Source organism: Macaca mulatta, chromosome 5, assembly GCF_049350105.2.
Source record: "Macaca mulatta isolate MMU2019108-1 chromosome 5, T2T-MMU8v2.0, whole genome shotgun sequence".
NCBI lineage: Eukaryota > Metazoa > Chordata > Mammalia > Primates > Cercopithecidae > Macaca > Macaca mulatta.
In genome coordinates this window covers 183215759-183229415 of record NC_133410.1, presented here as the reverse complement: position 1 = coordinate 183229415, position 13657 = coordinate 183215759, and the positions used below count along the sequence as shown (strand labels likewise).

Here is a 13657-nt window from a genome sequence, read left to right as displayed (position 1 = left end):
TAGCAAAGATTTTCATCTTGAGAATTGGAAGAACAGAGTTGCTATTAACCAAGTTTGAAAGGAATGCAGAAAGAGCAAACTTGTGTGGAAATGACAGGAGTTTGATTTAGATGTAATGCCAGATATCCAAGTGGAGATGACAAGTAAGCAGTTGGACCCAATAGTTTGCAGTGCAGGGGAATTCATAGCTCAAGATATAAACTAAAATTGCCCAGTGTATTCTATACTATGTCTGAAACCATGAGACTAGATGATGTCACCAAGGGAAGTGTCATTGGAGAAAAAATGTCTCAATATGAATTAATTGGATTTAGCTCTGTGGAGGATATTAGGACCTTGACAAGAGCATTTTATTAATGGAGTGGTGAAAGAGGCTGGTGTGGATTCAAGAGCAAATACAGATGTTGCTCGACTTATGATGGGGTTACATCTTGATAAACTCATCGTAAGTTGAAAATATATTTAATATACCTAAGCTACTGCACATCATAGTTTAGCCTACTCTTCCTTAAACGCGCTCAGGACACTTATGTTATTAGCCTACAGTTGGACAAAATCATCTAATACAAAGTCTGTTTTATAACAAAGTGTTGAATATCCTCATGTAATGTACTGAAAACTGTACTGAGAGTAAAAAGCAGGTGTAATCGTTATTATTTTAAGCCAAACATTGTCAGTTTTTCTAACAACAACAACAACAAACAAATGGCCCACACCATCAGAAAGTCAAAAAATAGTAAGTCGAATCATCCATGCTGAAATTCTCAGTTTTTTAATTTTTGATCTACTTAAACATATAACCTAATCACTGTGACGAATTCATCATCTGAATCTTTGGTTTATCTATTTCACATCTGCCTTGAGTTTAAGATCTTAAAGTTAATTCTCTTTTACTTTTTTCCTGCGTATTTATATTACATCTCAGATATTGTACATATGAATCAGATAAAATTTGAGGTTTAGAGTGATATATTCTTCCTCCCGAAATGATGTATTTAATATGTTGGCATTTTTTTAGAGAGGTAAGTTGCTAGCAACCTGGGATTATTACTGCATTCCAGCTTGGGAAATTGAGAGGATTTCAAGTAATACTTATCTTTCTTCTAAGGTTCTGTATTTCTGGGTCATTCTTACTAACATTGAATTCTTAAAAGTTGTAATTGTTTTAGATCTCTAACTCATATGAGTTTGCCATTTTGGTGAATCCTAGAATGCAATTTTTGCCTTACTAAATCCATAAACTTTTCAAAACTGGTGTTCAGGTTGTTAGCCTCTCAGTTACTACATATGGAATTTATTGCCACCCAAAGGGAAATGCATCTCCAAATATAGGGATTGCCTTCAAGTTTCTTTTTACCTAGGTTTTAAACATGTAATTTTTCACTGTGTTTTTTAGCACTGCCATGGCACCTTTTAGAAAACCTTTTCTAGTTGCTTTAAGTGGAAGCTTTGGTTTGTTTTAAAATGTAGGCTTTTACTCTCAATATTTGCGCGGCCTAGAAAAATCACTAACTTTTCTATATACTTTTGTTTCTTCATCTGTAATCCATAGGTAATTATGACTAATAACATTATTATGATAACTAAATGAAATGTATATTAATCCTGTCCCTAAGATATCAGGAAGCAGCTATCATTTCTCTTTGAAAAATTAAAATTCGCAAGTCCTTATTCAACTGCAGGTAGAAATGCGATCACTTCAAAATGATAACCATAAGTCATATTTCACTGGCACATTGCCAACAGTGACAAGAATCAAGATGCTAGTAGCCCATCAAGTTTTAGCTATTTCTCTGTCTCCAGAGGTGTTTTAAAAGTCTGTTTTTTTTTTTTTTTCCTTTCTTTTCATTTTTTCTTTGAGATGGAGTCTCGCTGTGTCACCCAGGCTGGAGTGCAGTGGCGTGATCCCTGCTCATCGCAAGCTCCGCCTCACGGGTTCACGCCATTCTCCTCCCTCAGCCTCCGGAGCAGCTGGGACTACAGGCACCCGCCACTGCGCCTGGATAATTTTTTTGTGTTTTTAGTAGAGAAGGGGTTTCACCGTGTTAGCCAGGATGGTATCGGTCTCCTGACCTCGTGATCCGACCACCTTGGCCTCCCAAACTGCTGAGATTACAGGTGTGAGCCACCGCGCCCGGCCTTAAAAGTCTTTTAAATATTCTACCACGTTGGCCTTTTTAAAAAAATTATTGATGTCCAAAAATTAACTTAAGGCCTACTTCGCTGGTAGTGTCTTCCCTGCAATGATTCTTTTTCTTAACCACTATGCTTTAGTTTGAGATACTCAAAACATCACATATTCCCAGATGACCAGATTTCTCTTAAGTTGTCCCTACACTGAAGTATAGGGAGATGGGTAAAATGCTCGTATCTTCCGTTCTGCATCTTATTTTTCAAACTGTGGCTAGAAATATCAATTGCTTATGTTACTTACAACTTAGAAAAGCCCAAATAATAATTTTTTTTCATAAGGGCCCATAACTCTACAGGACTAGCTCATGGAGGGAGTGAATACATAGTAAACTCTCTTTCTCCGTCATACCCCAAACCTTCTGTGCTTCAGGAGCCTAGGCACTGATTTGTTCCCCAAGAGTCATTCTTTCCTCTGTGCAAATAACTTTTGAAAATAGATGCATGGAACATTGTGGCCCCATGTCTCAAGGTCTGTCTCAAACCCACATGATGTTTCTCACCTTCAACTTCCGCATTTTCTCTCAAAATTTTAAGGTGTATTTAGCAGAGATACTTATTGGCAATTATATTAAAGTCAACATAAAACCATCTATATTTATTGGCTATTTTCATCCTCCAAAAGTGAGTGAATATATTTTACTCCCCTATCTTTTTTTTCTTTTTCTTTTTCTTTTTTCACGATAGGGTCTCACTCTGTTGCCCAGGATGGAGCACAGTGACACAATCATGACTCACTGCAGCTTTGACCACCACAGATCAGGCAATTCTCCTGCCTCAGAGTAGCTGGGACTAGAGGCGTTTGCTATCTCTTTAGCTAATTTTTGATTTTTTGTAGAGAAGAGGTCTCACTATGTTGCTCAGGCTGGTCTCGAACTCCTGGACTCAGGTCATCCTCCTACCTCAGCCTCCCAGTGCTGGGATTACAGGTGTGAGCCAATGCGCCCAGCTATTCCTCCCTTATATTATTGGATATTATTGTTAAATTTTGATGTTCTGTTTCAATACTTGAATGAATCGGTTTCTGTCAATATTTATGAAATTAAAGTTTCTGAACTTTCAACTGGCATGTCTTTTTATAAATAAAAATATATAAAATACCTAAGTTAAAAACTTTCATTGATGGGAATGTGTATGAGCCCACACAGAGTTTCCAAGAAAAGTTAATAGTAAATGAAATACTTGGTGCAGCACAGAAGAGTGAAGTGTGGGAGGCAAGCTAATTACCACAGATTTTGTGGAGATTCATAAATAAAAGACTATTCAAAAAAAAAAAAAAAAAGTCAAAGCTGCTTCCTTCCAAAGTACTGATCATAACTAATTTGCTAACAATCTTAGTAACTTGCTATAAATACATCAGCTCTGTTGAAACTAGGAGGTTTAAACAAAATAGAAATGGCTTTAATGGTAAAGTTTCTTATCCAAAATTCATTCTAAATTAATATTGGGTTTCTTTTCACCGTCTCTTCCTACCCTGAGTTTTAAAAATCTTAAAAAAAGTTTTTGAATATGTATGTACAAATGATGTGGGCTATTTAAAACTTTGAGTAGGATGCCAAATTGGTTATATGGAGCCTGTGAGTTCCCTTAAATGACTGGTTTTCTAAGGGCTGTCTGCTAATGTTCACGTGGTACAAGGCTCAGATATTATTGTAATAAGAAGAGAGTTTTAGGAGAAATATATTAGAGTAAGAGTTTAGCTAATAGGAAGTCTTTCTGTGAGCAAAGCCTCACCCCTTTCAGAAAAGGAAGGGGCCAGGCGCCGTGGCTTGTGCCTGTAATCCCAGCAATTTGGAGGCCAAGAAGGATGGATCACGAGATCAAGAGATTGAGGCCATCCTGGCCAACATGGAGAAATCCCCTCTCTACCAAAAGTACAAAAATTAGCTGGGTGTGGTGGCATATGCCCGTAGTCCCAGCTACTCGGGGGGCTGAGGCAGGAGAATCACTTGAACCCAGGAGGCGGAAGTTGCAGTGAGCCGAGATCGCACAACTGCACTCCACTCCAGCCTGGTAACAGAGTGAGACTCTGTTTAAAAAAAAAAAAAAAGAAAGAAAGAAAGAAAAGAAAAGGAAGGGATAGAATATGTAAAAATGCTTTTTAGCCAATAACTCAATGTAAATTTGCTAACAATAATTTCTTTTGAGTAAAAAATGTGAACCTTTAGAAGTAAAATCAATTGCCCGTAAGCAATTGAATGGGTCTGTGTCATTGAAGGAAACATCAATAGTACCTGAGTCCATTCAGGCTGCAAAAACAAAATACTATAAACTGGATGGCTTATACACAACACAGTTTGTTTCTCCTGGTTCTTGAGGCTGAGAAGTCTAAGATCAGAGCACCAGCAAATTGTCTGGTTTTGGGCCTGCTTCCCGGTACATTGTCCACTCTCTTTTCACTGTAACCTCATATGGTGGAAGGGGCAAGGTGAATCTCTGGGGCCTCTTTCAGAAAGGCACTAATCTCATTTGGAGCCCTTATGACCTAATCTCCTCCCAAAGGTCCCCACTCCTATTACCACCACCTTGGGGTTTAGGATTTTAACATATGAATTTTGCTGAGTCCAAAATGCATGGCATTGAGACCATGTGGCATTGAGAACATAGCAACTCATAAAGAAAATTTAAATATTTATCTTTTCAGAATTTTCTCATTTTATAGGCACCAATCTGTAGAGCTTGGTTTTGAATTCTGTTATAAAACGTGAGGATTTTGCTCACACCGTGTTAAGAAGGGAACCAACTGATCATTCACTTCAGTGTCATCTCATTTTGCAGCTCCTGCTCACTTCATAAGGAGACCACACAGAGTAATCAACTGAACTGTGAACATGTTAAAGATTCAGATTCGTGTTTTATATACTTTACGGGTCGTAGCACAGTGCTTTGCATCTAACAAATTATATAAGAACTCAAAAATAATTTTTGTAATATATGCCTTGTATTTGATTACATTATGGTATAAGAAAGGATACTTTTACATAATAAATGCACTATAATTTTATTAGTAGTAAACTTGTCTCCCTTGATAAAAGGCTTATAAAAGTTTGTGTATTATATTTTAAAAATAGTTTATCATCTATTACATATTCCTCCTCCATCCCAGCCCAATGTGTATTTCATGTATAGTTCTCAATACATTTATCAAATTATATTTGTGCTTTTATTAATTTTAAATGCCATGTCAAAAGAACCATAATTTTGTGTTTAATTCACATTCATGGTAAAATATATTTTTAATCTTAAGTATTAAAGAATAAAAAAAGGCTGGGTGCGGTGGCTCACGCCTGTAATCCCAACACTTTTGGAGGCCGAGGCTGGTGGATCATGAGGTCAGGAGATTGAGACCACCCTGGCTAACACGGCGAAACCCCGTCTCTACTGAAAATACAAAAAATTAGCTGGGGGCGGTGGCCGGTGCCTGTAGTCCCAGCTATTCAGGAGGCTGAGGCAGGAGAATGGCGTGAACCCGGGAGGCGGAGCTTGCAGTGAGCCGAGAACGCGGCACTGCACTCCAGCCTGGGCGACAGAGTGAGACTCCTCCGTCTAAAAAAAAAAAAAAAAAAAAAAAAAAAGAAGAATAGAAAAAAAATGAGACATTGGATTATAAAATATATAACTGTTTTTAGAGAAAGCAGATAATTTTAGTAGATTTTCTGCTACAAGATGAAATAACTCACATCTTTCTAAGGGTATTAACCAAAGATGTATCTTTCATCTTGGTCTATGTTAGTGATAAGAGGTGGTATCTTTTCCTTCCCCCAGCTTAATTTAATTACTAATTGCATAAACAAGGAAAATTTATATATTAGCAGAAACGATTTTAACAAGTTGATCTTTAAAAAGGTTAAACATTGAGGTTATATAGATGCAATATAAATATATATAATTATGTATTTATTTATACTTTTTTTCTCTTTGAGACTGTTCTAGGCATGATGCCAGGCTCCTTGGAACTTGTCAATAATGGCTGCTAAATAAATAAATGAATGGGCTACTACTCATAAAACTATTGTCCCCTGTTAAATGGTTTTTATATATTCCCAACCCTGGTAAATTAGTCATGATTTTTCCATAATATACTTGGAAGCAAATATTTTTGGCAATGAAAGTGTATTTCAAATAGAATTTTTACAGAACCAATATCAGATCAAATTTCAGGAAAGCAGTTATTGCAGTAGCTCAATTATTCTTTTTTGAATACATCAAAAGAAATGAAATAAGATTTAAAATAATAACAATTTTTAACCTTTAAAAAGATTAAGAATGAGTTTGTCATATTTAAACAACAACAATCTTGCTTTTTTAATTTAGTTATTCAAAAGGAATATTTGGGCGCTGAGAGTGCTTGCTAATAGGGTTTGAAATATTCAACCAAGAATTTGGGACAATACAATTATAGTGAGCATGGTGTGTGGTGTGTATGTGTGTGTGTGTGTGTGCGTGTGCATAAAATTGTGTTGTATTTTGATTGTTTAATGCTGTTGCCTTCCTATAAATGTCCAGGATTCTAGGAGTTCTTAAGCAACATTATCATATACTACAAAAAATGCAAGCATCTCATGGCACTTAACATGCCAGTCCCTACCACTACTTGTATTTGGAGTAATATATTTTTAAAAAGTATACAGAGATGACATCTCTACATCCACTATTGGAAAATTTTTAATACCTTATTTCTCACATTGGTTCAAATATTAAACTATTATAATAGCCGGTTGCAATGGATAAATGATTGCTTAGTATGAGATGAGAAAAATGTGATTTTTTGATTTTCTTATTCTATTTTAAGATTGATCATCAATTGTAACATTTGTAAAAATAGTTTAGAAATGGGTTAATGAAAACTAGAAAAGGACTGACTTTTGCAAGATATGATTTGTATAAATACAAGAGAGATTATTATCATTAAAATTTAGCATTGATCTGCCTAGATAAATAAAATTACTGTTTTGTCAAAGTTATTGGTAGATAGTGAAAATCTGAAATCTAAAATTAATTAAGATTTAATCTTAATTAAATCTTTAATCTTAATTAAATCTTAGTCTTTTATTTTTTTCTTTCTTGTGCTGGCTAATACTTGCTGTATCTGAAAATATATATGAAAATTGAGATCCTAGATAGATATATAGATATAATCACTTCTTTATTACTGCCACAAGAATAACAATCACTTAGAATATTTACTCTACAGTTTTTGGACATATATTATAGGAAAATCCTAAAGACAGACTTTGCATCCTTTCTTTTAAAAGCAAATCTTGGCCAGGTGCAGTGGCTCATGCCTGTAATTGCAGTGCGTTGGCAGGCCAAGGTAGGAGGATTGCTTGAGTCCAGGAGCTGGAGACTAGCCTGGACAACATAGTGAGACCCCATTAGGAGGCTGACACAGGAGGATTGCTTAAGCCCAGAAGTTCAACATTGCAGAGAGCTATGATCATGCTGCTGCACACAAGCCTAGGCAACAGAGCAAGACCCTGTTTCTAAATATAAATAAATAAATGTAAATTTGACATTACTTATGAATAAAGGTGTTTTTTTGAAAGACCTACAAAATAGTATCATGGTATGCAGTTGATACCATGAGAGTAAATAAAATTATTCACAAAGAGAGCAGAGGAAGAGCTCCAGAATGGAACTGTGAGGAATATGGTTATTTAAAGCAAAGATACAGTAAAACAAATATAAAAATAAGTCTAGGGAGGCATTATTAGAGAGTGACATCAGCAAAAACAGTAGAGTAAGAAAAATACAGGAGAGTAAGGACATCGACAAATTCTCTCCTTCATGAAAGCAACAAGAAAACTGGCAAAAATATAATTGTGAGAATCAAATTTTTCAAAAGCCTGACAGTTAATCAGAGGCTTGTAGTGATTCCTGAAGTTGTTTACTAAAGAAAAATATCTTTCTCTTAGTAAAAACAGCGGGATTTATGGCATTATAATTTGCTCTATTTCCCACTCCCTCTCTTCAGCTCTGTGGTGACAAAGTAAACCAATAGCCCCAAATTAGAGGACAAATCCACAACCTGGCAGCCACCAGAGGAGACAGCATGGAGTCCGAACTCCTTTAAGGCCTTATTCTTTAAGAATGATCATTATTTGACTTGCCTGCAGGTTTTCTGGAATACACCATTTGCAAATCTATTTTTCTGTGACCTAACTTGGAGTTCACCTACCGCCAAAAGCCCTTTTCCTGGAGAAGTTTGTTTAAAACATTTAGAGTCAATTTTTAACTTCACAGATGCCTAAGGCAATCAGTAATAGTGGGGACAAACAATATGCTTAACAAAAATGTTAAATGGAAAAGCATTGGAATGATATGTCCATATGGGTTTGGAAAATCGGCATATATTCCTGGTTATCTGGAAAGCCACATATATGGGCTGAATTTTTTTCTCCCAAAACTCATGTTGAAGTCCTACCTGCCACTACCTCCAGACGTGACTTTATTTGGAGGTAAGGTTTGTCACCTTACCAAGAGGTAATTAAGGTAAAACAATATGCCCTAATCCGATATGTGTGGTGTGCTTATAAGAAGTTAGAGCAGACACACATACAGAAAAGATCATATGAAAAAACAGAAAGTGGACATCTACAAGCCAACAAGGAGACCCTCAGAGGAAACCAACCCTGCTGACAACTTGATCTTGGACTTTTAGAATTGTGGGGAAGTTAATTTCTGTTGCATTAGCCACCTGTTCATGATACTATGTCATGGCAGATCTAGCAAAGTAACACACCCAGGGTTGTGCGCATGCTCAGGAAAGACCTGAAAAGACCCTTAGCTCTCAACTCTGGCTGACTTTTAGGCCTCACACAAGTGAAAGTAAAGTCTAGAGTAATCAACTGCCTGACATAGTGTTGAAGGTATGACCCCATGACACAGAACCCCCAGCAAATACTGAGAGACTTATTGGCTCTAGAAGTTAATAAAATCCATGTTCAATTACTAGCTGATCTCTAAGCTAACCAAGTAGAATGGTCACATATTATAAAGAAAGTAGACTTTACAGAATTAGCTCAGAAAAGTCCCTTTAAAAAAGAGCAACAACAACGAACTCTGGGGAGAAAAGACAATATGATTCCCAGAGTTATATTACTTAAAATGTACAGTTTTCAATAAAAGTTATAAGTTTCACAAAGAAACAAAAATGTATGGACCAAACACAGAAAAAATGCAATCAATAGAAGCATGCTTAGGGAAACAAAGACATTGCAATTATGAGACAAAGACTTCAAATGAACTATTTTAAGCACATTTAAAGAATTAAAGGAAACCATGTACAAAGAGCTAAAAAGAAAGTATGATAATATCTCACCAAAAAGGAAATTATAAAGAGATAGAGATTATAAAAAAAGAACCAAAGAGTAATTCTGGGGTTGAAAAGCAGCCTGACAGAAATGAAAAATTCACTAGAAGGTTAGTATTAGTTTCCTATGGCAACTGAAACAAATTACCACAAAGAACAGAAATCTATTATCTAACAGTTCTGCAGGCCAGAAGTCTGGAATCCATTCACTGAGTCAAAATCAAGGTGTGAGTGGGTCCATGCTACCTCCAGAAACTCTGGGGTAGAATCCATTCCTTTTCTCTTCCAACTTCTGGTGGCTGCCGGCATTCCTTCGCTGTGGCCGTGTCACCCCAATTCCTGTCTCCATGGTCACATTGCCTTCCTTCTTCTGTCTCTCATCAGATATAATTCTGCCTCCTTCTTATAAGGATGAATATCCTTGTATGTTGTTGCATATAGAACTGCCCCTGATAATCTAGGATAATCTTCCCACACTCAATGTGAAGGATTGTATTCAGTATACACAGTCATCTAGTATTTGTAATAGAGAAGGAGGCAGAGTATTATTGGTTCAAATCAAGGTAAATTGGTATATTTGTTGGTAGGAGGATGTAGAAGTTTATTTTCTGGTCATTGAAAGGAGAGATTTTGCAAGGGAAATAAAGAGAGATTTTGCAAGGGAAATAAAGAGAATGGTTTAGAAGCAGCAGCATGTAGCTACAAAAGCTTCAACGATGCTTTTCCACACTATTCTTGAAGCATGGAATATAAACAAATGCTTCTTGATAGGACAGAAAAAACTTCCTTAAAATCAGATGGTAGAAGAGAGCTCTAGAGTCATTGAGAAGATAGTTTAAAAAAAAACTGTATTATTATAATGTTTTTTTATTAGAATAAACTTCCCAGTGACCACAATGACAGTTTGGTCGAGCAATAATAATCAGAGATAAAGGATCACGAAGTCATATAGAGCCAACAGAATAGGGAGAAAAATGCTTCCATTCTGGAAGAAAGCAAGAATGACAGAATGAGAATCACTGGGGAAAGTGACTCAGAGTGCCCAGAACAGGACAGAACCTCTAGAACAGGGCAACAGCTAATAGATACTGTAACTTGTGATTCTGTGCTTACAGAAATCTCATTCTCATATTATCACCGAGATTGATGAGATTTTAAAACTGTGCCCATGAATCACTGCATATATCCCTGTGGTAGACAACTTAATGATGATGACTCTAAGTCCCAGTTTTACTTCACACTAAAATTCTGGCAGGAGATATCTAAGGAATTTAATAATTGATCTTGTTATGATCATATGGTGACCCAAATGGTTTGAGATTTGGCAATGTCCTGAGTTGAATGACAGAGCTGGGAGCAAGTGATGATTGATGATCTTCAGGAAGTGACAACAGCTTGGACACATCAGTTCCAGAAAGTCAGTTTCACATTCCTGAGCAAAACTCTGTGGATAAAAAGAACCATTTGATCTCAACAAGCAGGCCCAACTTCTGTTGGAGAAGCCTATGTAAGTGAAAACCTGGACAGGAGAAATAGCCTACACTATGGGTTTCTGGGACAAGTAGTTGGACACAAAGGAAAAAATTTGGATGAAAAGAATATAGGAACACACTACCTTTCCTGGACACAGGTCTAATATAATATCCAGGTACACATGGTACATTTATGGTAATTTCTCAGTCGTGACACACAAATTTTAGATCTGAACAAAAGGTATTGTAGATTAATGACATGTAGGTGAAAGTAGAGTGAATTTAACTTGGTGTGTTACCAATTCAGGAAACACTCTAATTGAAGAAAAAAATGTGATTGTTTAACTTTTTAGACAGAAGTTTTTTACTGCTAAGAAAAATTCACAAAACCTGAAAGGTGATGTTTTCCCTCAATAAAAGCAATAAGATTGTAGTTCACAGTTGAATTTTCATATTTTCTTACACCTAAAGCAATAAGGATACATTTGGTTAAAAATTGCTATCAGATATCAAGCTTTTGTAAATACAGATTTGAAAGCTTAATATTTTGAAAGTGGCCTTTGTTTTCAGGTTTAATACAAAAGAATGCCACCTCTGAAAACTGGACTGAATAGATAGGAAACCTCACAAGTATTGACTATAAATCTGTAAATGTCTATCTTATTATAATCTTCACTGTGTGATATCTAAAGTCTTATATTTTGTTGCCAAACATATTTAGCTTAGCATTGCTATTTTGTACTTGTAGGTAACAATGATTAGAAATGCTCCTTTTTGTAAAGTCTACATTTTTGTTCTTATTTGTAGTTTGGTTGCCACAAAGGAAACAGACAGTGCAAGATCTCGAAGTGCTCCAATGTCACCTTCTGATTTTCTGGATAAATTAATGGGGAGGACATCAGGATATGATGCAAGAATCAGACCCAATTTTAAAGGTAATTGTTCTATTTGCTACTTTATATGTGTGTTTTAAATATTCTTCAACAAGGTACAATTTTAAATTGATTCCACAAGAAATTCTAATGCTTATTTTCAACAATCTTCCAAATACTGCATTAGTCACAGATGTGTCTTGAGAAAGAAATCCATTCCCATGTTCTCAATTATCATAATTTACCTTCTTTGGCCTAGCTAAGTTTTTTTGCCTTCGCTAACTGTTACAATACTTCTTGTCTTGACCAATGATTTCAGGAATATACATGTATGTAGGTATCTTTTATTTAATTATTCTATCAGTTTTCTAACTAACTCGAATGAAATCTACTTTAATTGCTAGTGATGCACTTTCCCATTTTTTAAATCTGCCACTGTAGTACTCTCTATATTGTGAGGAATCTAACCATTGTTGAATTCATCTATTGGGAAATAGGCTGGATTGCTAACTGACAGCCTTTGAAATACATAAGACATTATTCCACCTACCAAATTCTTTACCCGAATTTCTAGGAAAGAATGTAATTGTCAATTATTTAAACACCACTTTTTATTCTTCTGTTTAATATAGTTGTAACTAACATGTTTATATAAGGATATGTAACTTATCCAGAACCACAATATATCCTGTAATTTCACTTTAATGGTAAAATATTAGAAAGCTGCTTCCAGACCCCAACTTATTTAACATGTCCTTGAATATTACTTTACCCAGTAAAGAAAATAAACAAAGTTAAAGAACATAGACTTTTTCATGGGATTCGGTTAAGCTATTTCATTGCTAAAGTTTAAAAAAGTGTTGTCTATAATGACCATTTTTCCTGAATTTGTCCTTATGGAAGAAAAAAAGAATTGCTTAGAAGTGGGTGAAATAATTAACTAGAATGGAGTAAAAAATATCAAGGTTGGGTAGCAGTAGCAAAAGAAGTAAAACTCACTGATAATGTCTGAGTAGAAAATTATGAATTGATTCAATTTTAGAATGAATTTAATATTTAAATTGTGGATCACACTTCTTGATTTGTTTTTAAGCTTTTCAACCATAAATATTTTTAACTTCAGGAGAAAAACACGGAGTACAAGCTGTGCAAAAATAGTACAGCTTACGGGGTACAATATACAAATAAAAATGAGAAATTTCAGTATTTTAATGATGTTTTCCAAATTGAGGGAAAGCAATATTCCTGTGAATCCACTGAGAACTAATCAGTAATTGATCTTGAAAAATATGAAATTGTCATTTAAATAAACCACAAGAAACATAATCGGGAATTAGCAGATTCATTATGGTGAGTCCATATTCAGTGATTCAGAAGTATTGCTTTCTTTTCACTGAAAATTAAAGAAGAAAATGCATTCTATTTTTAAATGTCTGTGAATATTTAAAAATCACGTAAGCAGTCTCAGCAGATATTTTAATAAAACTGCAAATAAGTTACTAACCACACAAGAGTGGCCACAGAGCTTTTGCCATTCTCTTGGAAAGTTTAGTGTTGGTTTATTATTTTAACAGTTTAAAAGACAATAGAAACATTAAACTATTTTAAAATGTGATTATCACTATTTATATATAAGCTCAGGAAAGGACCCCAAGGATTTGGTGTTGCTTAAAACAAATACTGATTCTTTTCTAAATAAAAATGCATTCCTAAAAATAAGCTGATCACCAAGCCAGATCAGAAGTGATTAGATTTTGGGGGAGACTAAAATTCATGCTTACACCCCAGTGTCACTAAATGAAGAAAAAGAA

At 35.3% G+C, this 13657-nt stretch overlaps 1 protein-coding gene across 1 annotated transcript in view; it reads left to right on the top strand.

Moving 5' to 3' along the window:
* Positions 1–13657, top strand: part of GLRA3 (glycine receptor alpha 3) — a 173897-nt gene that overhangs the window by 28447 nt on the left and 131793 nt on the right. Inside the window, exon 2 of the mRNA XM_015139540.3 lies at positions 11782–11909. Coding sequence (XP_014995026.1) covers positions 11782–11909 — 128 coding nt within the window. The remainder of the gene's footprint in view (positions 1–11781; positions 11910–13657) is intronic.